Raw genomic sequence first — 25,080 nt, forward strand, 5'->3', positions numbered from 1 at the left:
TTTCATGGTGAGCTGATGACGTTAATGAGGTTTTGGTGCACACAAGTCTGATCCCTGAGGGGATTTAGAGTATGTAGGTATGTGTTAATGAAAAGTCATACTTTACTGGTCTAGTAACTTCTGGAAGTTCCCTTTTTGATACAAAGTCCTCGACGGATGCTTTTTATAGCAATGGAATTGACTCTGTCCTGCCCCTTGGAAAGGGATAGATAGAGGAAGGGTGGAAAAGATGGCAGAGGGGCGGCGGGTCCACACAGTTCAAGGCAGCAAATCACAAAAAAACGACTCGCATTCATATCTTCCACTAACCTGCCCTTCCCCTCACCCACCATCACCACCACCGCCGGCCTTGGCATTGGACAACCAGGGAGCTTGTAGATGGACGAATGTGCCTCTCACGCCCTCTGTGACAACATGTCACTTTGAAAGAATGCAGTGATTTGATGCTACGGCTCAGTTAATTCCACTGCACGTGCTTTGTGGCACAGTGGAGTCTTACGGGGCTGTCAAGTTTACAGTGTAAACTGTAAACTAAGGGACAACTAGAAGTGTAAACTTTACACAATGTCACATAACCTTCTCACAACAAATGAGAGGGTTGTGTGGTAAAAATGATTGCTCTGCCATTTTTAATGTCACTTATTTCGTGAGCTTTTAGCGTTTAATACCTGACAGATGTGAGCCAGTTGGGGTCTGCTCGATCCGGTTGCAAAAGTATTCTGTATCCTTTTACACCTTTTAGTAACACATTCTTCCATATCTAGATACAGACTTGGCTACGCCTTGTCTTGGATGAAGGTGCCAACTATTTTTTTTTATATGCTGAGTAGGTCTTGCGTCATGGCTACCTTTATTTTGAAGGCTCTTGCTACTTCCTAAAGTCCTGATTGTGCAAGTTGAAAACCACTACATGAGACCTCTCTGGACAGCTCTTCTTTTATTAGTTTTCACCCGTCTTGTCTCTGCTGTAGGACTACGCAGACACGGAGTTGCTGCTGTCCAGGGCCAACGTGGACCAGGCTGCCCTGCTGTCTTACGCCTGCGAGGCTGCAGATTTCTCCACCAACCACCAGCTGCCCACACTGGACTTCGCCATCAACCACTACGGCCAGCCCGACGTAGCCATGTTCGACTTCACCTGCATGTACGCTTCAGAGAACGCCGCCATGGTGCGCCAACGCCATGGCCACGAGCTGCTGGTGGCGCTCGTGGGCGACAGCCTGTTGGAGGTGAGAGAGAGAGAGAGAGAGAGAGAGAGAGAGAGTGAGAGAGAGAGAGAGAGACGGCAAAGGTTTTTTTGCGTCACAGCTCTTCCCCCTTTTTGTTTTCGTAAACCCTCGGTTCATCCGTGGCCATATTTGGTTGTTGAATGTGGTGTTCGCTGTTGTCTGCAGCCCTTCTGGCCCATGGGCACTGGCATCGCCCGCGGGTTCCTGGCAGCCATAGACTCCGGCTGGATGGTGAGGAGCTGGGCTCAGGGAAAAACCTCTCTTGAGGTTCTAGCTGAGAGGTGAGGGTGTGGAAACACTGAAACACAAAGACTCACCCTGCTCTCACACACACACACACACACACACACACACACATGCGGGCACACACAGCGACAGCATACACACATACGTGTACTCTCTCTTCAAACACACCCTTTTATCTCTAAGTGCTATACGAGGAAATGCGCCTGTATGTGATTTCAAGCACCAGTCCCACCTCTGCCAGTACTAATGGGATAAGAGGTTCACATAAGGACTGAACGGAATGTGGCTCCTCTGTTCTGCAATAACTCTCTGTGCTTTTTGATAACAATGTTAATGAGTTTTCGTAATCTATTCCTTTAGTATCCCCCTATATGTTCCTCCCATCAATAAGACTCTGCTTACATAGCACATGGGAATATATTGAATGTTTTCCTCTGTGCTTTAGGGAGAGTATATACCGCCTACTGCCCCAAACCACGACAGAAAACATCAGTAAGAACTTCAGTCATTACAGCGTGGATCCAACCACGCGTTACCCCAACATTAACCTTAACTTCCTCAAGCCTATGCAGGTGAGTGCGAGAGCCGACAAATCTCAGCTGCCATCAGGAAACGCATGTTTTGTTCATGTCATGTAGTATTTCCGATATGTCGTGATTATGTGTACGTTGCAGGTGAGGCACCTCTGCGACACAGGGGAGTCCGGGGAAATGCGCATCGAAATTGAGAATGTGATCAACTCGTCGACACCGAAGTTGGCCAGGAATGGTTTGTATCTTTAACATGCTTCAAAAGGAGACTATAAAGTGCTTAAGTAGTGGATAAGACATTCTCTGATGTGCTGATTGATCAGTGTAGGATTTTATTTCTGCTGCAATCACTGTTGCTGAAATGTAATATTGAACTATTTTCACTCTAGACAATTGCCTGCTTGACAAGCAGTTGCAAGGTAACGCAAAGTCCAAATGCATGGTGTTGCTTTTCAAGGATTCCTAATAGTTTTAACAGTTGAAAAGTCGACCCGCTATGAATTAATAATGTGAAATGAATAGTGGAATGATGGCACTTGTGGATGGACTGATTGCAGCCTCTTAATTTATTTCCGCGTGTACTAACTCGCTCATTGAAGCTCCCCGGTTTTATTTAATGTCCGTTGCAGCTGTTTTTAAGGTTCCTTGTGGGTTCTGCATCCTCTCCTAACCCCTCATTTGCATCCTTTTCCTCCTTTTATAAGCTTCTCACAGTTCATAATACTTCCTCATTGGCTGGTTAAAACTGGTACTAACATGGATGATGACTAAACTTAATGACACCACGCTCAGCCTCCCCTGACTAAGGCCATGAGGATTGCCCAGCAAGAGATGTGTAGTGCTGCCCAGAAACAGTTTATATTTCTTTCTATGTTTAATCCAGATTCTGTTCAACCTGCTGCTTTACCGTCGAGCCTTTATTTTTGTCTTTCTGCCTCACCAGAATCCGTAGCTCGATCCAGTAAGCTGCTGAACTGGTGCCAGAGACAAACGGAGGGATACAGGAATGTTAAAGTAACCGACCTTACGATGTCCTGGAAGAGCGGTCTGGCCCTGTGCGCCCTCATTGACCGATACCGACCGGACCTCATGTGAGTATCTAAAAGAAATGCATGCAGAACTAGGGAGGGGCCTGTACCGAGTCAAATAGCTGGATCGGTTATCTGCGACAATGGGGCCAATATATTCAGTTCAGTACTAATGTTTATATACTATGGACATTATATTTAGAATTTTAATTCCTGGTTTAAGTTTTGACCAATTTGTTGCAGCAATAATAAGTTTAACACTTATTGTAATTGCTGTTAATTTAGAAGATTTTTATTTTACTAAATTGCCGGTGTGCAATTGATTATTTTAGTAGTTTTAGTAACATAACAATTCACCAAATTTATATCTAAATATTTGTTATATTTCACAAAATAATAAAGCAACGTTTAGGTCAAGCCTGATGTTTCCTTACACATAAAAACAATGATCCCGGTCACTTCCACACAGTGAGGCTTACAGCTTATTAATTAAACACTGGTATCGGATCGGTACTCTGTATCGGCCGATGCCAAAAGCCGAGGTGTCGCTATCAGGACTGAAAAAGTTGGATCGGAGCATTCCCTATGCAGAACACGCATCACAAGGAGCCCGGATTAACACAGATAGCAGATTTGTTTTGCAAGAAAACATTTGCATACTCTGCCAAGCGTATCCCTTCATGGTCAGAGTGAAAGGGTTAAAACTCCTGCCGTGCCTGTAATGACGGGCCCGCTGTGTTTATGTGAGTTTTGTTGGTTGCAAGTGATGTTTACCGTCTGGTTGGGACCTTGCTATTGAGTCGTACATCACTGTAAATGAGTTGACAGCTACCAGTCATAATGGCCTCTTGGGTCCCTTAAGGGAGCCCTCCGTATGTCCTGGCTTTCCCTCCCAAACACACACACACACACACACGCACACACATGAACTCTCTCTTTACCCTTACGCGCAGTAAAAACAACACAGTCTCCTGCCGCATTGCTTAATGTAGTTTGTTACCCTCTGGAGGCTATGTGGCAATTAGCATTATAAGCTATAAGTGTCCGTGTCCTGCCTGACCTTTACCAAGTAGTGCAGCAGTTGTGCTCCGCTGCCTTTGATAGGCCAGTTGATGGGGGGGGGGGGAGGGGGGGGTGATGAGTGGAGGTACCTCTGGGGAAACAGCATTCACGTGTACAAGATGGGTGGTTAAGAGGGATGGAGTGGAGAGTTCGCTCTGTGCCTGATGTGCTGTTCTAATGCTTTTAAGTGGACTGTATGTGCAGTTGAGATGTATTGATGACCCATCTTAATGGTGTTTTCAGCTGCAGTATAATGACGTTCACAGTAATGCTTTCCACAACATGTACAGTAGCCGGCTGTACACAAATGCTTCTTCGTTAGTGTTTGAGGCAGGCTCCGTGTCACTTCACATCCATTATATCCAAAGCTGCTGTTTAGTTGTGGTTGGAAAATATAGATTGGCGCATTTTTTTTTTTGCTGATTCATTATAAAATGAGAGCGATATTTGATCGGTCTTCATTGATTTGGTGTGCGAGATGATGAGGAATCATCAGCTAGGTCAAAGTCTTTGTTTCATATCACAGTGTACGTTAGGAGATCATAATTAGATTGTATTAAAGAATTTAAAAGCTGCAGTAATCAATACTTTTTAAATTAACAATCAGATGACAGTGTGTAATGTGAAGGGGTCGCTCATAGTGACCAGCCCACATGATTACCATCCCCACTTGAGGGGGCTTGAAAGCGTCTGTCAGCTCATTGTTTTTGTATTTCAGCCCGCTGCTGTTTTGTTGACTGACTCTCTCTCTCTCTCACAGTGTTGTTTCCAGCCACAACAGGCTGCTGTTTTTTAGAGAAACAACTCTTAAAAACCACCCATGTGCTGGCAGACAGACAAAGTTAGCAATTAGCCGGTGAACATAGTGTAGCATTTAGCAGCTACAGATCCAGGTTCTTCCCTCAGGAGGTGGTGGAGAGCACAACGGGGCAAGTGATGATGGGACTTATACATCCGTCAGGTGGTCACGAACGTGACTCCAAATGAGTAGTGAATGATAATGTTGCTCTGTATTTGTTGGATTTGTAAATAAGCAGCTTTTTGCTGACAAATTTGCCATATCAATGTGGTTACACAATGTCAATATCGTGTCCACAGCTTGCTTCTGTTGCCCCCAAGTGGCGGAAAAATATCACACTTTAGTACACCTAAAGTACACCTAAAGTACACCTGTGGTGTAATACTGTTAAGGGGTCAAATGAAATATAATCACCTCTCAATGACAATAAACAATGTGGGTCAGGTTTCAATATGGCCATCGATGGAGAATGATAATTCAAAGTCACATTCTTTGTCTTTCTCATTAATATTTGATTAATATAACTAAAGAATCACAACTTAATTGACAGGAGCAGCAGAGATTTCAGATTACTGAGACGAGTGCTCGTTGGTTTATGATCATCTTTTTCCATTTGTCTCATTCTCTCTTCAGTGACTTCGATTCCCTGGATGAGCGAGACCAGGAGAAGAACAACCAGTTGGGTTTCGACGTGGCAGAGAGGGAATTTGTCATCTCGCCCTGCATGACGGGCAAGGAGATGTCTTCCGTGGTAGAGCCGGACAAACTCTCCATGGTCATGTACCTCAGCCAGTTCTATGAGATGTTTAAGGACACAGTGCCACCCGGAGGTGAGAGTGTGTGATACAGTAGGGCGTCTGCAGTCTGGTGTTGGGACGTGTCTGTATACAGTGAAAACATAATTACCCTTCCTACCGAGAGGATTGTAACAGCTTTTTTTGTGCTCTTAATTTTCCAATTTTGTTCTATTACTATTTCCGTACAGATAACCACAACTTGAGTCCCGAGGAGAAGGCGGCGCTGATATCCAGCACCAAATCCCCCATCTCCTTCCTCAGCAAGCTTGGTCAGAGCATAGCAATATCCAGGAAACGCAATCCAAAGGTCAGTGTTTGAGAAATGCCCGTTGGCACCTCTTAATTCACATTTAAATGTCAAAATTAGAATAACTCATGGCGTGTCATCAACAGGACAAAAAGGAGAAGGATGTGGACAGTTTGGGGAAGAGAAGGAAAACCAGCCAGTCTGAAGATGTGAGTACTTCTGACAGCAAAGCGTCTCAGATGTTGAGTTTGTGATTATGGTTTGAGCAGCCTATCTTACTAGAACGGACTAATTAATCCCACTACACTGACGGCAACATGCAAACGGCTTTTACTGTTTTTTTCTGCTTGCTGACAGGAGGAGGTATCCAGGACCGGTCGTGACGACAGGCCGTCTGTCCCGGCTGTCCTGTCGGAGAGAAAAATGGACTCCTGCGCTGTGGGGAACCACAACAAAGTCAAAGTCATGGCCACCCAGCTGATCGCCAAGTTTGAGGAGAACGCTCCGCAGCCTACGGGACTCAAGCGACAGGTATGGAGGAAGTCGTGCGTGGTTCATTTTGTGGAAGCACAGCTGGCGTGATGGAAAAACAAAAGGCTTAAGTTTAAGCAACATGGTCGGACTTTCTGGACTTCGTTAGAGTTCAGATTCTTTTTTACAAAGTCATTGTGGTTTGTTTTTCCCCTTCAATGAATAATTAGATGAACATGTAGATCTTACGCCGTGTGACGGGGCCTCTGGTCTCATGATTGACGAGCTGTAGGCCACTGTATTCATGAGCTGAGGTCCAGAATGCTAATATTGCTCAGGCTGGGTATTGTCCCTGGGGTCATGTAGGCGGCCTCACACTGCTGACCGGGCTCGGAGGTGAATTGGTTCGCAGAGCTTTGGTTCGCTTGCCACTGAGAGTGGGAGGGAGTAGTGGGCTTTGGGAACACTAGACGGTATTGTTGATCGGGGGGAAAAGACAACTGTTGCTGTTTGAGAAAAAATGTCTCGTTATTATGTGTGTTGGAATAGCTGCTTCTGATTTTGATGGTGGATTTCTTTGGCCTTTTAAAGTCGGTGAAAATAGCTGATTATATGATTATGTTGAGACAGAACTTAACTTGAAGTCTTTGAGGCTTTATAAAGGCTGAATAGCAGAGCAATTGTTTGGCTAAAGATACTATATATGCACACATTTGTGTATTTTCTCTCTTTCCGTCTATTATTGATTTACCATCTGCATGACATTTCCTTTTAAATATCTCTAAGTGCTAAATACACAACTCTCAGCATGGTCTTCCTATGACTCTCTGTCATTTCCTTATTAGTTTTGATCACATGATTTTCCGACCCCTTTGACTCCATCCTCCCATGATTCACTTCCTTCTTTCTGTTTTTCTCTCTCCTTCTTTCCACCTCTCATCATGGACTATGTCATGATGCCTCCTTGCATGGTTGTCCGGGGCCTCTCACTGTCCTCGCTCGCTGTCCCTCATCTTTGTCTGACCACAAAGGGGGAGTCTCTGCCCAATCTGGATCGCCTTTTTCCCCTTACCCCGCCCCAAACCCCTGTGAATGAGCCTGTGCGCCTGGCACCTGTCCCGGCATGGAGAAAGGTAAAGAGTGGACCTGCCCCCCCCACCTCATCCCCGTAGAGACTTACAGCTAGGCTGACCTCCTAACCATATGTCCTTGTGGTGTGTCATAGTGGGGAAAGCTGCTTTAGTCTGAGCCTCACCTGCTCTGTAGACCATTTGCAGATCTGTTGTTTGAGATTTGGAGGAATTAACTGAATGGCTCTTGTTGTGTGGTTAACAAAAACTGTGTGAGTGCTTTTTAACTTCTCAGTCAAATAGGTATAGGTGTGTGTGTGTGTGTGTGTGTGTGTGTGTGTGTGTGTGTGTGTGTGTGTGTGTGTGTGTGTGTGTGTAACACATACCGATGCGACACCTTCATGGTCTCTCCTCTGCTTCTCCTGTCCTGGTTCAGAGACGCACACAGCAGCAGGAACAGCTGAGCATTCGCTACAAAGAAATGATCAAGGTTCAGACACCGCCCAACAGAGGGGAGCAGGTATGGTTAGCTACGCTGGCCTGGTAGTCCTCCGACAACTTTCACATCCCATTAAGTCCAGATTCACCCCCCCCAGAGACCAGATAAAGTGCAGCGTAACAGAATGGGTAGTCTCCTTCCATGATGTGTACCTTCCCCCTTTCTTCTCATTGCCTTGTCAGCACTTTGCTTTGACCTGAGAGCTCCAGTTTAAGGCTCCCTGCTGTGCTTCTGCCCTCACTCTGGAAGTAGATATAATTAAGATGCTAACCCGACTCCTCGGTGTGTGTCGATATGTTGCTTACTGATCATTACGATTCCCATACTACATACCAATCCTCAGTGGAAGACTTGCAGTAGCCAGCTGGTTGTCATCCTGCTTTACTGTTCTCTCATGCAAATAATCAGAGTCAGCACAGTGAAGTGCCAGCAGCGGTTTTCCCCCGCTGATGCTTAGAAAGTAGTCTTTTTTTTTTTTTTTTTTTTCTTGTCTTGTCACTAGATTAAGCATTCCCCTCACAGAGATGGATTTAAACTCCAATCTCCCCTCTTTAAAGGGATTTAATTCATTGCTGTTCTTAAATGTCCTCAAACTGCACAGTCAGTTTCTAGCTGCAAAGTGAATTAACTCCAGTCTATTGTAAAGACTGGAAATAATCTTGATAATCCTAAACACTTCTCCACACAAACTGTTTAGGATATAGCTTTTTTTTTTTAAAGCCACTCTTATATTCATGTAGTCATTTTTTATATTTTTTTAAATGTAAAAGTTTGAAAATGCTTTTCCTGAAGTTTCACAAGGCCTTGTTTTTGTGGTTTTCTTGCTCCCCTTTTCGGTGCTTTAATTTATGTTTTGGTACCAACATAAGAGACCTTAAAATATATATCAAGGTTAATTACACAACCAGTGAATTATTTCCCCTTTTGATCATTGGACTGTATTTATAAACGGTTTTATTGTCGCCATATACACTTTGTGGGTGGTCTGTTTTTAAAGGTCATGAGTATGGAAACGTGTGTGTCGGTGCTTGTAGTGTAAGTGAACCTAAGCAAGTGAAGTGGTACCCCCCCACTAACTCTATTAACCAAATGGATAACAAACTTTGTGCTGATGTAAATATCTTGAACTATAACTTTTACCTTTTTGTTTTGCAAGGTTTTCAAAGCATTGGTATTCATTATCAGGCTGCGAACTAGGAGTATGAAGCCCATTTACTCTTAGCAATATCCTTCTCATCATCCTTCTCATCATCTTCTGCTGAATCTGCTGTTCCTGTCCCTCATCTCTCAAGGCCAGAAGTGGTGCAGAGCAAGTGTCCATCTCGGGCTCTCGGAGCTGCCCAAAGAAAACCATTCTGCTCCCTTCTTCCTCCTCCACTTCTTCGCTCTCTCTGCACTCAGAGGTGACACGGGGTCTGCTGTATCTGTCCGTCTCTGTGGGTGTGTGTGTCTATGTCTGCCACAAATCCATGGCAAACCCATCTAGTGGCCCCCTTACCACCTCCCCCACACTCCCTTTTTTTTGTTCTGTGAAAGCATCCTCTAATTATGTCTGCTGTACCTCAGATTTGGCCTCTGCAGTATGTGGTAGGAATAAAAACACGAAGCGCTGCATTTCTCCAAATGAACTATAGAGGTTACAGTCTTGTTTACTTCCCTGTGAGTGGTGTGTGTCATTATCAAGAGTAGCTGCTTGTTTTCATGCTGTTTGGATGTGACAGCTTGTGAATACATGTAAGACTCCGGGGATCTCGGGTTATTTTTTACTTATTGTCGGGCACTGTCGAGAGATGTTTGCGTAACAAGCTGATCTCTAACACAACAGTTCATTTTGTTACAATCTGTTATGCTCGATGCGAACCAAAGTGTTAATACAGTACGTGTGTCTGCTCATTTCTGCCTTCAAGCTTTTGCGTAAAAGTCCGGAGGAAGAGGAGCTCGAATACTACGAGATGCCTCTGAAATACGGGGTAGAGTAAACGAGTGATTGCATGGATACGTGTTCACTGCTGTTGTTTGTGTGGTTGGCATTTCTTAATGAATTAATGGTTTGGTAGCTGTAAACGGACTTCTTTATGGAACAAATCGGGCTTTCCTTCATGTAAAAAAGGAGCTGTTAAAAGCATGAGCCCTTTAGCTACACCCACATCATCATCAAGTCTCAATAGAGCTTCCTTGGCAGGAGGGGAAGCCGTCGCACCCGACAGAGCCGAGACCCATTCACATACCTGGTATACAGGAGAGGGCTGACCGCCTAATCTCCAGGTTTAAGGGCAAACCTGACAAGCCACCAAAGGTGAACACCATACATGGACATTTTATGAAAACATGGATTCCAATATTCTGACTTTTTATTGGTTACATCTCTTAACCTGCACTGTTTGTAAAGGAGATGCAATTGGTGTACTTATGCACATCCGTCTAAGTCTAATTCCCTCTTTCAACTATTCCTCTTTTCCCCCATGGAGCCTAAGAAAAAGCCGTCCCGTTTCTTTTTAGAGCAGTGGCACGTGTCCCGGGACCTGACTGAGAGTCCTGGGTCACCACTATCCTCTCCTGACTCTTCCAGAAAGGTTAGGTGCTGGTGCCGTGGACCGATGCTCATAACACATCACTCTAAGTAACCTCTTATGGACGTTTCTACTTTTGAGAACAACGCCTTACTTTACTCTCAAGCTTGCTCAGTCCGTGTTTATCTCAAGTGTTAGTTCTGCTAGATAGCCTCACTTAGTGCGTTGCATTGCTTTCATCATTTACCCACACAGGCCTAAGTTACTGCTTGAATTAAAGGCTGACAACTGGAACTATGAAAATAATGGCTTCCAAACCATCTGTGGTTATTACCGCAATGACAAGCTTTTTGAAAAGGAGATTGTTTTTGGAAACTACTAAAAAGGGAAAGAAGAATTCCATTTTAAAGCTTTGAACATCCCTTTTGTGATTGAATCATCTATTTCTCTGCAGGAGCCAGCAAGGCCTCTGCACTCTGATGATGAAATGCCCTTATATGTGCTTAGTATTCAGGAGAGGGGTGAGCTACTTGCCTCTCAGTTTGAGGGCAAGCCAGCCGGACCACAGGTGAAAATCCCCCCATTAACACAGACATCTGATTGATAGTCTAATGTTCATACATCTTGATAAAGGCGCACATTATTTTTGGGAGACATGCCCTGTTGGTCCAAAAGCATCCATGTATCCCAGTAGAATGTAGATGCTGCTACACTAGTCAATACTCATTGTTAGGCTGAACTAGTGATCGTAAAAGGGCAGCATGTTGATATAGCTCCTGAATATACAACAGTGGGGTTAATATGACATTTCATATGTAAACTGTATGAAAGGACAGTTTGTAAAAACATATGACAAACTAAGACATCTCAACAGTGCTAGCTTAGCTGCTTTTTCTTACATGGCAATATACGCTAACGCATTAGCACAGAACACAAGAGGGAATGACTTGACAGCTAAAATACACAACTTTTGATGTTTAAATCAAGTTAAAGTGATTTATTTGCCATTGGCAAAGATGCGCAGAAAGTAATAGTACTAAAAAATCAGAAATTAAAGATCATCGAGGTTACATTAATTAGAAACTCTGCAATGTATGCTAGTGTGTTAGCATAGAACCCCCTGAGGTGATGAAGCTGACCAAAAGGCTGCTCTCCAAACACAATTTAACAGTTTGATTTCAGAAAATGGTGTGAAACTGTTCTTATTAGGTTTCTTAATTGTCGGATTACTATTTTGAAACTACTCTCTTCTCTCCCTCGTTTGTTTTGTGGAGCCTAAGAAAAAGCCCTCACGTTTCATTATGGAACAATGGCGGCTGGCCCGAGCCCAGTCCCCCCCTGGTTCTCCCCCCTCCACCTCCGACACCTTGAGACAGGTAGTCGCTTCACGTCTGGAATGTGGTGAAGCTAACACACTGCCCTTGGTCTTTCATGAAGCTGCATCATCTCACTTAACTACACGTGTTGCTTAACATGACTTAAGCTCACTTGAGACTTGCTTTAAAAGCTGTCTGCCTGTTGTGAAATATCAAAAAACTAATTTGCAACCTGGTAATTGTTCTCTGTTATTGTGATTTGTATGCTGGGGAGAAATCTCTCCTTGTGATTGTGACTATCTGGACAGATGTCAAAAATATTCTCCGCTGGCACGCGCTTGAACTTAATTATAATTCCCACAGCTATTTTTGCCAACGGAGTCTCTAGTAGTTGTTCTTGGATTTGGAAAAGCAGCTTGGCTGCAAAACAAAAAAAAAAAATCTCATCTCGTATAATTCCCATGTTGACAAGCACAGTTCCAATTGTGGCAGGGAAACAACTTTGCAATGCAGTGGGACTGCAAAGCGTCCTCCAATCTCATCCACAGTGATAGTTTGCATGGCTTACGATTGCCTCATACAAACTGACCTCAATTCTTCCCCTATAGGGGATGCATAGCTGTTTGGAGTTTTTATATCTTAATCCTGGAATAGATTAATTCAGGATTTAAACTAATGACGGGTAATAACCAACCAGTTGAATGGTCCCTTCAATATTTTCTTTTGTTCATATATATTCCTCAATTGCTAATGCAACAGTGCAGTGTGAGTGCCTATGTGTGCGTGCATGGGAATGACAAACGCATGACTGCTATACTCGAGTGTGCAAGCGTGCGCAGTGGTCTTCATAGATGTTACAGAAGCACAGGTCCACTAAGTAGCGCCACCGTCTTTTGAAATGCGGTAATGATCTCTCTCTTTTTTTTCTGATGTCCCAAATCCAATAATGCTCTGTGTTGGCAAATAAATGCGCAGTGAGTCTCAGCTATTGGAGCGATGTTTGGTTTTGTGGTTAGGCTGTCGGCACATCTAAACGCTTGATCAATCAAGCATGAAAACATTGCTTTGTCACGTCTAAATGTCCTGTCAGACACTGCTGTTTGTGAACGTCTTCTGTGTTTAAGCTCTCCTCTTCCCACTTCTACCATCTCTCACATTATCTTTCTTTTTTTCCGCCATCATTTTCTAATGTTTGTCCACCTGTATTTCCTTTTCCTCCCCTTCATGCTGTTGATAGCGCTATGTAAGGAGGTACACAGGCGGAGTTAGCTCATTGGCTGAGCAGATAGCCAATCAGCTTCAATCTCAGGGAGACCCTAAGCCTTTACGTGAAAAGACGGATATGGTAAGCATGCTGCCCCCGGTGGTAGAAGGCATGTGGCTGCGTAGATCACGAGTGTCGATCAGCGTCTTCTTTCAGACACTGATATGTTGTCCATACATTGAAGTGTTAGTTTTCTTTCACAGTTAACATTAACCCATCTCCCTGTAGCCGTAGTGTGTGTGTTTGCTCCACAAGTAACTGCTGTTTGGGATACTGTTGTGTTTGTAGATCATTTTCATAATGATAAGAGATCACCATTCCTACTGACAAATAACTATTGACTTGCTCTGTTGTGGTCTTGTCCTCGGGTTATAGAATAGCTCAATACCCAGCAGCGGCCTGGTGTGTGATGTGTTAAATCTTTGATGTATTTAAGCCTCTCCTCTCCTCCCTAAAAACTGATCAATGCGTTATCCTTCCGCAGGGCTCACTCAGAAAAGAGTTCCCCGTCAACATCGGTGGCAGCGATGTGTGCTTCTTCTGCCGAAAGCGCGTGTACGTGATGGAGAGGCTGAGCGCAGAGGGGAAGTTCTTCCATCGCAGCTGCTTCAAGTGTGAATACTGTAGCACCACACTACGACTGTCCTCCTACGCCTTCGATGTGGAGGACGGTGAGACTGCTGTTTTTTTTTCTCTTATCTTTGTGATTGTTCATTTTTTCGTAAAGTTCCTGATAATCAAACTTGTCACAACAGCAGAATTAAAAACAAAACAATCTGAGGAAAAAACAAATTGCATGTTCAGTTGATTTCTTTTTTTAAGCCACTATCCGTACAATCTGAACATGTGAGACTATGGCGCTCTCCAGTGGTTCTATCAGAAAAAGAGACTACGGCAGATGGACAATGCATGTCACTATCCCCCCCGCCCATGGATATTTACGCTGAGATAAATGAGCTGAATGAAACACGTAGACTGCTTCACCGGGCTCGTCTCCTTTTTGTCCAAACAAGAATAATTTGAAAGATGCTACGACCATATGACATTTCAACACCTTCTGGCTTTTAACATGTAAATCTCAACTTCATAGACATAAGCTTACGTTACGTTACATTACATTGACCTCAGAGCCAAGTCCGGTCTTGTTTTTTCCTCTCGGGGAGGTGCTGAAGGACAGGCAGCAGATTGTTTATTGAGACAGAGAAGCTGTTTTTCAGAGTCAGCCGTGGGACTTAAACCCACTGACGGTCTGAGCTGAGACAGACGGGAAGATCTTTTTATTCAAAATGACAAACACACAGTGTACTTCTGCCGAAGAGATGAAGCCTATGGACTCTGCGGGGTGAAATTTGCAGAATGTGCATTGCTTATATTTATTTTTGTATTGAATTAATTTGCTTATGTTGCTACGTGTCTCCTTTATCCAACAGGGAAATTTTACTGCAAGCCCCACTACTGCTACCGTCTGTCTGGCTACGCTCAGAGAAAGAGGCCTGCTCCCTCCCCGACTCCAGTCACTGCTAAGGTACCGTTTCTGTTTACTAGTTCAAATCCCGGTGGAAATCGGGATTCACTGGCACAATAATTAGGAAAGAAATTGTTTTGTGTGTCTTCGAAATGCACTGCTGAGGCATAGGTGCACAAGCGCTAACGGCAGAGTAGCGGCTGAGTCGGGGGACTTTGCTGTGTTTTGACGTCGTCCGTCTTTGCAGGAGAACCAGGCGCCCCAAACTCCTACGGCGACCGTGGACGCCCCCGGCAGGGCGATGGCTGCTGCAGCGCCCTCGGCCGAGCTCCAGCCCTCAGGTACCCGACTTTCCTCTCTTGCTGTGGTGGCTGCGCCCTACCGTCTGGTCAAGGGCGCGGGAGTCCGGCTGCGTACCCTCCGCCGCACGCTCTCCTGGACCTGCCACCAGGTGGCACGCAACCCCCTAGACTCTCCCTTTCTGTGTACCTACTGCATCTACCTCTTCTGCTGTTTCTCCATCAACGTCCTGCTCAACCTCTTCTAGCATGACTCTCTTGTCCCTCCTTTCCTTCCTTCCTTACTTCCTTTGCCAACTAATGGGATTGTGTAGATTTAGCTGACTGTATTGACTCACTGAGCCTGATGGCCTGTTCATGTAAATCTTGAGATTCCTCGTCTCCGTGATTGATTTTTACCTCGTGAAGATGCATCATTCTTTCTGTCTCAGACGTTTTATGACTCGGGATTGGTCGAGGCTGTTAAACAGCCCTCTGGCAGCTTGATTTTGGAAATGAATGGTGCATCTTACATTTATTTATTTTTCTTGGCTTGGTAATTTAAAAAAAGAGTTGGTCAGACTTCCTTCTGGTCAGCTCTCCAGGCAGCAATATTCGCTATTTGTAACTCTCTTCCCGAGCTGATTTTACTATCAGATCTGGCAGTAATGTGCCAGCTGTTTCTAAAACCTACAACTAGCGATACGTTCTTATAATCTAAGTTAATTACACGGACACGTTTTTGCCTACTGGTGTTTTAATGAAGAGCCAAGCTTCGTTCTGTTGTGATTGTAGCCCCCGGTGGCCTGTGACCGCTTTCTTTTAGCTCTACCTCCTCCTGTGTGACGTGTTTCTTTTTAGAGCCTGCTTTGTGATGTTTCTTTCTCTGTAAGCTGTTTTGCACCTCCAGTATCCCTTTTTACTAAAACTCTCCCTACTGTGATGAAGTGCCTGTATCAGTGCTTTTGTGAGCTTTACCTTTCCCCCTCCTATCAGAGCAGCTTAAAACTGAGAGCTCGACTAGTGCTTGAATTAGTGCCTGTGATTGATTTTCACTCCTCTGTCCGACCTTCCTGGCTGCCCTGTCCTCCTGCATCCCTCGGCCTCTCACCCTCGACCGATTGCTCCTAAGACCTTCTTGGGTCTGCTTAATATAGTGCGTCTTTACGACGTTAATCGGATTGCATATAATTAAGTATAATACAACAAAACTGGAAAGAGCTGAACTGAACCGGCTGGTAAGATTAACAGAAAAAGAACAGTATGAATGTAAGTAGGTTACGTGTAGTCCTGCTGCATTGTGTGGCAAGTGTAGTACTATACATTTAAATAGTTTACTGATACTATAAAGATATGCGACATTCATTTTAACCAAAATGTTGTGTTTAAAATCATGTCATATTGTCTGGATGAGGTTTATCCCTCTAGACTACACTTATTGTCCAGTTTTCCTAATGTTTTATTAATTCCCTTAATAGCGTTAATAATATTCATTATTTTAAATATTTAAGGTACATATGTAGATATTGGAAAGCCACAAAAGGTGCAAAAAGCATTTGTAAAGTCGTGGGTTGCTGGGTTTGGTTTAAAAATGCAGTTTTAAGATTTGCTTCTCAGGATGGGAAAAAGGCAAGGCACCAATCTGGTACTGTCAACTGTAGTATGACACAATACTTTTATAATGTTAAACTTATGTGTGTTTGTTGATAATATTTGCTGTAGGAGTATCATCTATTGCAATAAATTCAGTTGTAGATCTTCAATTGGTGTGTCCTTGTCAGTTTGTTCTTAAAATAGACAGGTTGGTTTAGTGGGTAAAGGGGGACAAAGTAATGTGTATGAGAATGCACTACTTACATTGTTGGATGTGTGATGGATTTAATGCTACTAGGCTGTTATGTTCACATAATCACGGGAGTTATCACAAAAAGTGTCCAGTTTATTTACACAGACTGATGAATAGCTTTCAGTCAGCCCTGCATGGCTCCTGCACTGCAGAGGTGTTCTCCTCTGCTCTGCTCTCCACTGTTGCACCTACATGATTCTCAGTTGCCTTTTTTATTTTTTTTATTTTGTGCTCTCTTCCCTCTCTGCTCCTCTTACCTCCAACCTGCCGCCCACCCCGATGTCACCTCCACCTTTACGCCCGATGGACAACCCCCAGTACCGGTGGTCAACGGACTGCAGGAGCCCAGCCTAGCTAAACGTCTGCGGGGAACTCCAGAGCGCATCGAGTTGGAGAACTACCGTCTGTCCCTGCAGAGGGAGGAGGAGCTCGAGGAGGTGCCAGAGGAGACTCTGGCAGAACACAACCTCAGCAGTGTGCTGGACAAGGCCGCAAACGCCGACCTGGGCTCCAGGTAAGAGCATAAAAACAACTGAGATGTGCACTTTTTAAATGGCGCTGTTGTTGAATGCTGAGATTTCTAATTTGCTGAAATTTTGATATTGATTGTTGCAGCTGATCCTTTGATGGATTGTTTCTAGTTGGTCATTATTCCTGTGTGCGTTTCTTTAAACGAGGTATCAAGTTTAGTGACAAACTAACATTCAGTGATATAAATAAGTCCATTTAGCGCCTGAAAGCTTTGCAGGTGAATTTATGGAATAATCCAGCCTGAGAGCTAAATACCATACACGTACTGTACAATTAGTTGAAGGTCATGCCGTCAGTGACGCTGCGTCTTGTCTGTTTTTGCCTCCCACTTGTTCTAACACTTTACTGGGACTCCTCTGTTTTCCAACAGTAGCTCAGAGTCAGACATGGAGGAGGAGGACGAGCAGGAGGATCAGGATCTGGAGGAGGGGGAACAGCAGCCTCTCAGCCCTTCGGACCTCGGCGGTGTTCCCTGGAGGGAGGCGGTGGAGCTCCACGCCAAGCTGAGAGGCGACGAGGGGGAGGACGAGGGGGAGGCTCCGGCCGATGCCGTCAGCAGAGACGGGGAAGTAGACGAAGACGATGAAGAGTACGAGGAGGAAGATGAGGACGAAGAGGATGAGGAGTCAAGTGATGGTAAATTAGTTTTTTGGCTCTTGGGGTGCGAGTTCAAGACGGTCCCTGTAAAGAATGGAAATGTAGTTTGTTCCCTTTGGTGTTATGTTAATACCCTGTCCAAACTCCACTTGCTTTTATTCCAAATCTGTTTCATGTGAAGTGTCAATCTCTCAAACATTGCTCTCCTCATTCGTTCTGCCTTCCCCCCCCCCCCTCCTATGTCCACTGTGTTTGTGTGCCCGCATGAATGTGTGTATCTGTCTTTTGTTTTGTTTCTGTTGGGCCTCTGTCTCCCCCTGCTGGCAGAGGGGGACTACTGCCCGTGGGACAGAGAGCTCCAGTCAGGCCTTTGGCTGGAGAAGCACCTCACAGACGAAGACGATGTTGGTACATTCAAAGGTAGCAGCACAACGGCCTGTGGATGCGTTTGCAGTGTCTATGAGCGTGAAATATAATCCTGGCTGCTGTGGGTTTTCATTTTTAAAGGATTTCTACAATAAGTGTGCGGCTTTTACCTTTTTTTTGTTGTCTTGTGTTTTTCGGTTTGTTGTTTGCAGTTGTGTTTTTAACAAAGATTTTGTGTTCAAAGGTGGGTCTCTTTGCTGTGAGCCATTGACCTGTTTAATCCCTCAGTTTTTGTAAATGGCTTCAATACACTAATCGGAGAGATTCTTGTGTTTCCCCCCCGTAGGCGCTGCAGCTATGTTTTGGCATCGAGTGGCAGGATTGTTGTTTTCAACATGTGGATATTATTTCTTTCTTTAGCCTCATATCTTTGAATATTTATGGTTTGATTTTTGATTTGTTTGCAGTCGAGTGCATGCAGCCTCCCTCTACTCGGCCTCTCTGATGATTGATTTTAGTGCCACTGTATTCTAACTGTCTCTCTGCCTTTTCTCCTTCATTTTTGTCCTGACCCTCCTCTCTCGTTCATCTACTCCTGCCTTTACGGCACACCTGCCTTCCTCTCTCTTTATCTGTCTCTTGATTTCTTGGACCAAACACAACACCATAAACACAACACTCCACCGTATGCTGACACCCTCATTTAGCCAGGAACCTACTGATCCAACAAGTCCTGCAGCCGGTGGATCCCCAGGCCATTCCAGGTTTGGTGAGAACCCACCTGGACTCTGAGGGAGACAAGGAGGGCCAGCTGGCCTCAGCCTCCCAACTCTCCCAGCCCTCCTCCACAGGTAACCCACCCAGAGGAGCTGAACACCTGGGAAGGTTTTGCTGGGCGAGTCCAAGGCTTTAGGCCTTACAGGGCTACGGTTCAGGGTGTCTCGTTTCACCCAGTGTGGCTGCTGCTGTTCTGTTTCGTACGTCTGTGTCTGCGACAGGAGGAGCCACCTCCCCCAACTAACTCACCTGTCGTTCATAATCATCTCTGATTTTGTACATTTTTTTTGTCTTTTTTTTTTTTCTTGGAATGTCTTATTTTGTGTTCAATCTTTTCATTTGTCGTTCCGAGTTGCTGCGGTGAATGAAATGTTTAACCACATCCCAGTGCACCGCATAACCCCCTTGTCAGTTCCTTTTGATTTAGTTCCGCTTTGTTCTTTTGTGTTCTGCTGTGTTCTGTCCCCACGTGTCTAATTACTTTACTGTTATTTCCCTGCCATCTATCCCTCGTTGTTCTGTATCATCTGGTTTGAACGTAGCCCCCGCCCACACATCCGCCCGACACGAGGCAGTGAGAGTCTGGTTGGAGTCCATGTCTGGAGGTAGCACAGACTTATAAGGGATCGTGACATCCCGCCTTAGACTCGCTCTCTATCTGTCTGGCCTTTTCCAGGAGCATGCAGGAAACACGCTCCGATGCCAGTAAACTCACAAGCTTGCATGCTGCAAGGCTGTCGCACTCGAGAGCTCTGCGCTCTTTGGGTCTCATTTCCCTACCCAACCTCTTATCCTACCCCGACTTCCAAAACATGTATTTTCTCTTCACTCTGTACAGTAATGAAATGTACTCCAGAGACAGAGGAGCCATCAAGGCGTAACGCTTAACACCAAAGTGTTTCTGGCGCTGATGTGTGAAGTATTACTGTAGCTATTTTATTTTGGACTAACCTATAAATGGCACTTGTACTCGCACAGAGTTCAGATATTGAGGCTGTTGAGGTATTTTATCGATGCTTTAATCACTTGTCTGACTGCAATGAGAGTCCTACACACACATTTGGATTCAAATGCAACACTTATATTCTAGGTCAAAAGCTTAGTAACAATCCTTGTGCTCAGACCCACTAGACTTAGACGTTCGTTCAGGATTTGCCTGTGCACCCACATGGACAAAGGCCTGTCTACTGTGATGGTTAATGTTGTAATATTATTCAGAAACTGAATAGATTGGTTTCAGCTTTTGTTAGAAACAAAGTCTCTCCCATCAAATTGTGTTTAAACGAGGGATTATTGCTCGTCACTTAACCAATGTCATTAACGTTTTGCTTTTGCTTTTGCTTGGTTTAAATGTTATCCAGTTGCTCATTTAACAATGCATAGCTGCACGTGTCTATTACTAATGCTGCTCTGACCTTTCTTCATATTTATTGACTGATTTGTAGGATTTCATTTGTACGCAAAACTAACGTATGATTTTCTTGCCAGAGAACTTTCCTCAAAAGCTGTCTTCCGAAAAAAAACGATGGATTTTGGTTTTGAAGCCTTTTCATCCTTTTTCAACCTTTAATTTTTTTTCCTATAACTGCGCTCCACTCTTCAAAACTGGTTTTGCTAGATTTTTTTTTTATTAAGCAGTCTTTGAACTCTGGTGCTCTTCTTTTTAACATTTTGCCTAAAGGGAGAATTTTGCAAAAATAGTTCAGTGATGGTTAAGAAGTTGAAAAAGGTTTCTGCTTTGTTATTGTCTGTAGAGAATGTGTCACCCAGATGACTCTTGCCATTTCATTGTCCTGTCAGAGCCCGGTGAGGATGAGGATTTGGAAGCAGAAGCAGACAGTCCAGATGTTGAGCCCGGCACCGAGATGGATGAGGGTGAGCGGTCGTTCAAATAATAATGTGACAATTCAATCGCAACATTTTTGGTTCACAAAGAACTCTATTATGATAAAAGAATGTGAATTATTGACAAGATAATGTTGTGTAACAATTTAATATTTCATAACGTTGTGTCTGAATTCTAGATGACATCCCTTCAGATGCAGAAGCTGAGGCTCGTTTGCACCAGTCGGAGGGTGAAGTGCTCCCCGAGGAAGACGGGAAATCACAAAGTCTGAAAATGGCCTCCAGTATTGGTACGTGTCCCTAATAATTCATCGAAATTGATCCCTCAGAAATATTTTTACATGAAAAAAAAAAAAAAAAAAAAACAGTCACCATTTTTTGTTATTGTTCCATTCAGAGCCATCCAGCGTCAGCCCCATGCAGAAAGAAGAGTTTTTTCTTTCCTCACTCAAACCGTCTCCAGAGCCTGAACCACAGGTAAGACAATTCCACACCTCTCAAGTGGAAGGTGTGTGATGTTAGTTATGACTAAATCTTGATCTTCTCTGTTGCTTTTCCAGATAACGCCGGTGAAGTCTCCTGGCACACGCTTTTTCCCAGAACCGTTCATACCCGAGGAAAGGAAGACTGAGGGCTCAACTCCTTCTCTAGCCGCCAAGAGCCCACTGTGCCCTTCACCTGCTCCAGTCCAGGATCCTTCCTCTGTCCCGTCTCCTACTGCTTCCCCTGTCAACCTCCCTGCCTCATCTCCCCTAAGTTCACTCACCAAATCACCCATCAACTCTCCAGTCGTCGAGTCACCCGTCAGATCGCCCATCGGACCCTCAGACAAGTCACCCGCTGGCTCCCCGATCTGCTCTCAGCCCACCCCCTTACCAGAGACTTGCACACCTAAATCTCCTGTCTACCCTCACCGCTCTATTTGCCCTCTCACGGGCAACCCCCTCTCCCCAATCTGTGCTCAGCCATTGCCCTGCCAGGAACCCTCGTCGCCCCTCACCTCCGACTCTCCCGTCAGAACTCAGCCCATCCCCGGCGTCACTTCGACGCCCGTGACGAAAACAGACCGGGGCACGCCTGAAGCCTCGAAGTCCATAGATTCCTCGACAGAGGAAACTCCATCTAAAAAGACTGATATCATTGAGGAGTTTTGGTTGAAGAGTGCCGAGATCAGGAAGAGCCTCGGTCTGACTCCTTTGGACCGCAGTAGTAAAATCCTGGAGAAGAGTGTCGTTATTGCTCCAGCGCAGGACTCCACCCCCGTCACGACTCGGTCTCCAGATGTGCCAGAGGAGCAGAAGCCTGCTTTCACTGGCCGAGCTGTCATCCGCAGACTCAACATCACTCTTGAAGGTCAGGTCATCACCCCCATTGCTCCTGCGGAGCCCAAGAGTAACGGCTCTGATAGGAGGGACCTCAGCAGCAGCTCTGGTTTGGGGCTGAATGGGAGCATGGCCACGAGCCAGACGGCAAACAGTGACGGCTACAACACGTCCGACTCCGTCATGCTCACCCCGCCCTCCAGCCCGCCACCACCTGTGCCTGCTAATCAGTCTCCAGCCGTGTTCAGGCAGCAGAGACATCAGGTGTGCTGGAGCAACGGAACAGAAAGACCTCCATCCGAGCGTGCCAAAGAGCCGGCAAAAACCAAGAGTCCTGTTCCCGCACCGAGGACCCAGCTGAGCCCCGTGTCTGCACCAAAACCCGCGCCCAGGAAGGTCCAATCGCCTCAGGCAGCTCCAGAAACGACTCCAGTGGTCGTCATGAGGGAGAAGAAGAAGCCACGGCCGCAGGAGGTGAGGAAGTCGTTCGTGGAGACGGTGGAGGAGATTCCGTTTGCCGATGATGTGGAGGAGTCTTACGACGAGCGGACGCCAGAAACGAGCATGAACAGGTACTATACTCCACCCACCAGCAAGTCCAGCAGGGAAAGACCTCCGCTGCATCTGGCTCTAGCAATGGAAAACGGTAAACCCAATATCCCTGTCAACCAAGCCCTAAAGAACCAGAGGGCAACTCAATTCTCCCCAGAGGCCAAGGAGATCGCAGAGGAGAGGATGAAGGCCAGAGAAAAGTCCGTTAAGAGCCAGGCTTTGAAAGACGCCATGGCCAAGCAGCTAAATAAAATGAAAGAGTCTGAAATAGACAAGGGTGCCTCACCTAAAGGGGCCTGGAGCGTAACCCCAGATGTTGCCGGAAAAAGTAAAAAGTCCGGCGGATCTCCAAAGACGTCAGCCGTGAAAGCTCTGGAGTCGAAGAAGGCAGAGACTTTACCCGAGCGTTTCTTCAGCAGCAACAAGAGTCTGGACAGCTCGGTGGCTTCGTCGGACGGCTCCTCCGCGAGTAAGAGCAAGAAACGAAGTTCCCTCTTCTCGCCGCGCAAGAATAAGAAGGAGAAAAAAGCCAAGAACGACAGCAGCAGGCCCTCCGGCACAGACGAGACTCCGCCCAAACACAAGTCACTGTGGAAGGCTGTCTTCTCGGGGTACAAGAAGGACAAAAAGAAGAAGGAAGATAAATCTTGTCCGAGCACGCCATCCTCCAGCTCCACCACTCAGGACTCTGGGAAGAAGAAAACGTCTCCTATTGGGAGATCATCAGGTAAGAAAGGCGATCCAGAGCAGTTTTTGAACGCGATACTTGTTTGTAGTATTTCTAGAAAACAAAAAAAACAACCTGTTTCCTTGTTACAGACTTGAAATCACGCAGAAACTTGAGCTTCTCCGAGGAGTCAGACCTGTCCTGTGATGATGTTCTGGAGAGGTCCTCCCAGAAGTCAAAGGCAGATGTGAGTAATAATAGACGCAGTAAAATATGTCGCATCTTCATCACGAGGTATTGAGACGCGTATAGCCTCGCAGACTAAAATGCCAAGACATTTTAGTCTGCGAGGCATCTGCTGACAATCAGTGGAGAACAGCTGCTCAGAGCCAGGCAGCAAACTCCAGGGAGTGGTCTAAACGAGGATGTGACTCACCACCACCACCACCATCGGTTCTTGTTGTTGTAGATATCCAGACCTTGGTGAATGAAACGGCATTTGTGGCTTAGGAAAGGATGCAATAGATGTGACATCTATCCTCGCTGTTTAACACTTGCTTTGAAAACCGTTTTTCTTGAAATGATTTCTTCCCCTGCCAGCAGCACGTGGACATCTTTGACCTTGTATCAGACCTACAGAAGGAAGCGATTAAAGAGGAGAAGGAGAGAAGGAGGGAGTTAAAGGAAAGAAAGAGGTTGAAAGAGAGTCACAATAAAAGAGAGCGGGAAAAAGAGGTTGATCGAGAAAAGGAGAAAGACAATGAGGAGGTATTGTGCAGAAAGGGGTTGAATGAGTTTGAATTTCATCTAAACATAATTTTGTAAAGAGGCAAATGTATAAATTATATTTTAAAACGTTAAGTACACAAAGCTTGCTTCTGGCTTTCAAACCGACCTCAAATTATTCGTCAATATTTTATACATCCTTTTATTCTTTAATCAGTGTTAGAAGAGAGTGTTTACATTCTGGCTCCCAGGTAATCTCAGAACAAAACACACAATACGACACGTTAACGTCATCACGATGGCCATTAACAAGATGACTAAATGAGGGGATTATTCAAAAGACTGGATTTATTAAATATGCAGATGGCATATTATTAGGACGATGCAGAAATTCAGCACAGAATACCTATTACAGAATACATTTCCATCATACGAGTTCCTTTATTTGAATCCATTTGCATTTATTATGTTGTGACTGAAATTCAAAATGATTGTCTCCAGTGCTGCTCCGTGTGTGTGTGTGTGTGTGTGTGTGTGTGTGTGTGTGTGTGTGTGTGTGTGTTTCTGTAGGTTTAGGTACAGTCGAGTTCAGGGCCAGAGGCATGAATTCATTAACCATTGTAAACACATTTTTTTTTTTAACTCAAACACACTCCCACTTTGTTTTTCTTCATTTTTACTACCCATATGAAGAATTGACATTTTGTTATTTTTCAATAATGGTGATCTGAATTTGGACCTTATACAGCTCCAGTAACAGGAGGTTAAAGCTGCTTCATGCCTTCATGCGCAATCTAATAAGAGCCCACAGGAACCCAGTAGACTAGTCTCTAGTGACTGTTGTGGTGTTCATAGTTCTCTAGATCAGACTGTATTCGATATATTGCCGTAGAGATTATTGTAGACTGAAAATAACAGAGCTGTCTATCTGCTTTATGGTAAAATCCTTTGTGTTAGAATCTGAATCTGAATCATGTTTTGTAATTTGTTTTGTTCGACTCATTTCTGATTAACACAGATGTATAAAATGTCGCTGCACC

General features: G+C 44.9%; 1 protein-coding gene across 9 annotated transcripts in view; it reads left to right on the forward strand.

The window, feature by feature from the left end:
* The window catches only part of mical3a (microtubule associated monooxygenase, calponin and LIM domain containing 3a), a 57,074-nt gene that overhangs the window by 17,778 nt on the left and 14,216 nt on the right, over positions 1-25,080 (forward strand). For 2 of the 9 annotated variants that reach the window (XM_076081640.1, XM_076081637.1), the window contains exons 8-32: positions 972-1,229; positions 1,395-1,510; positions 1,921-2,047; positions 2,150-2,243; positions 2,949-3,096; positions 5,528-5,724; positions 5,880-5,998; positions 6,085-6,147; positions 6,296-6,469; positions 7,441-7,542; positions 9,271-9,381; positions 13,553-13,739; positions 14,499-14,593; positions 14,781-14,874; positions 16,976-17,171; positions 17,559-17,824; positions 18,113-18,205; positions 18,859-19,002; positions 19,471-19,533; positions 20,729-20,803; positions 20,953-21,063; positions 21,171-21,250; positions 21,334-23,374; positions 23,467-23,561; positions 23,915-24,082. In XM_076081640.1, the coding sequence (XP_075937755.1) occupies positions 972-1,229; positions 1,395-1,510; positions 1,921-2,047; positions 2,150-2,243; positions 2,949-3,096; positions 5,528-5,724; positions 5,880-5,998; positions 6,085-6,147; positions 6,296-6,469; positions 7,441-7,542; positions 9,271-9,381; positions 13,553-13,739; positions 14,499-14,593; positions 14,781-14,874; positions 16,976-17,171; positions 17,559-17,824; positions 18,113-18,205; positions 18,859-19,002; positions 19,471-19,533; positions 20,729-20,803; positions 20,953-21,063; positions 21,171-21,250; positions 21,334-23,374; positions 23,467-23,561; positions 23,915-24,082 (5,217 nt within the window). Of the gene's footprint in view, positions 1-971; positions 1,230-1,394; positions 1,511-1,920; positions 2,048-2,149; positions 2,244-2,948; positions 3,097-5,527; positions 5,725-5,879; positions 5,999-6,084; positions 6,148-6,295; positions 6,470-7,440; positions 7,543-7,915; positions 8,000-9,134; positions 9,382-9,885; positions 9,949-10,160; positions 10,275-10,446; positions 10,552-10,942; positions 11,057-13,552; positions 13,740-14,498; positions 14,594-14,780; positions 14,875-16,975; positions 17,172-17,558; positions 17,825-18,112; positions 18,206-18,858; positions 19,003-19,470; positions 19,534-20,728; positions 20,804-20,952; positions 21,064-21,170; positions 21,251-21,333; positions 23,375-23,466; positions 23,562-23,914; positions 24,083-25,080 lie in introns of those variants that run through there. The other 7 variants (XM_076081641.1, XM_076081638.1, XM_076081635.1 and 4 more) reach the window with 6 other exon arrangements.

This window comes from Anarhichas minor, unplaced genomic scaffold (assembly GCF_050575085.1).
Source record: "Anarhichas minor isolate MPS153535 unplaced genomic scaffold, ASM5057508v1 ptg000083l, whole genome shotgun sequence".
NCBI classification, from domain to species: Eukaryota; Metazoa; Chordata; class Actinopteri; order Perciformes; family Anarhichadidae; genus Anarhichas; species Anarhichas minor.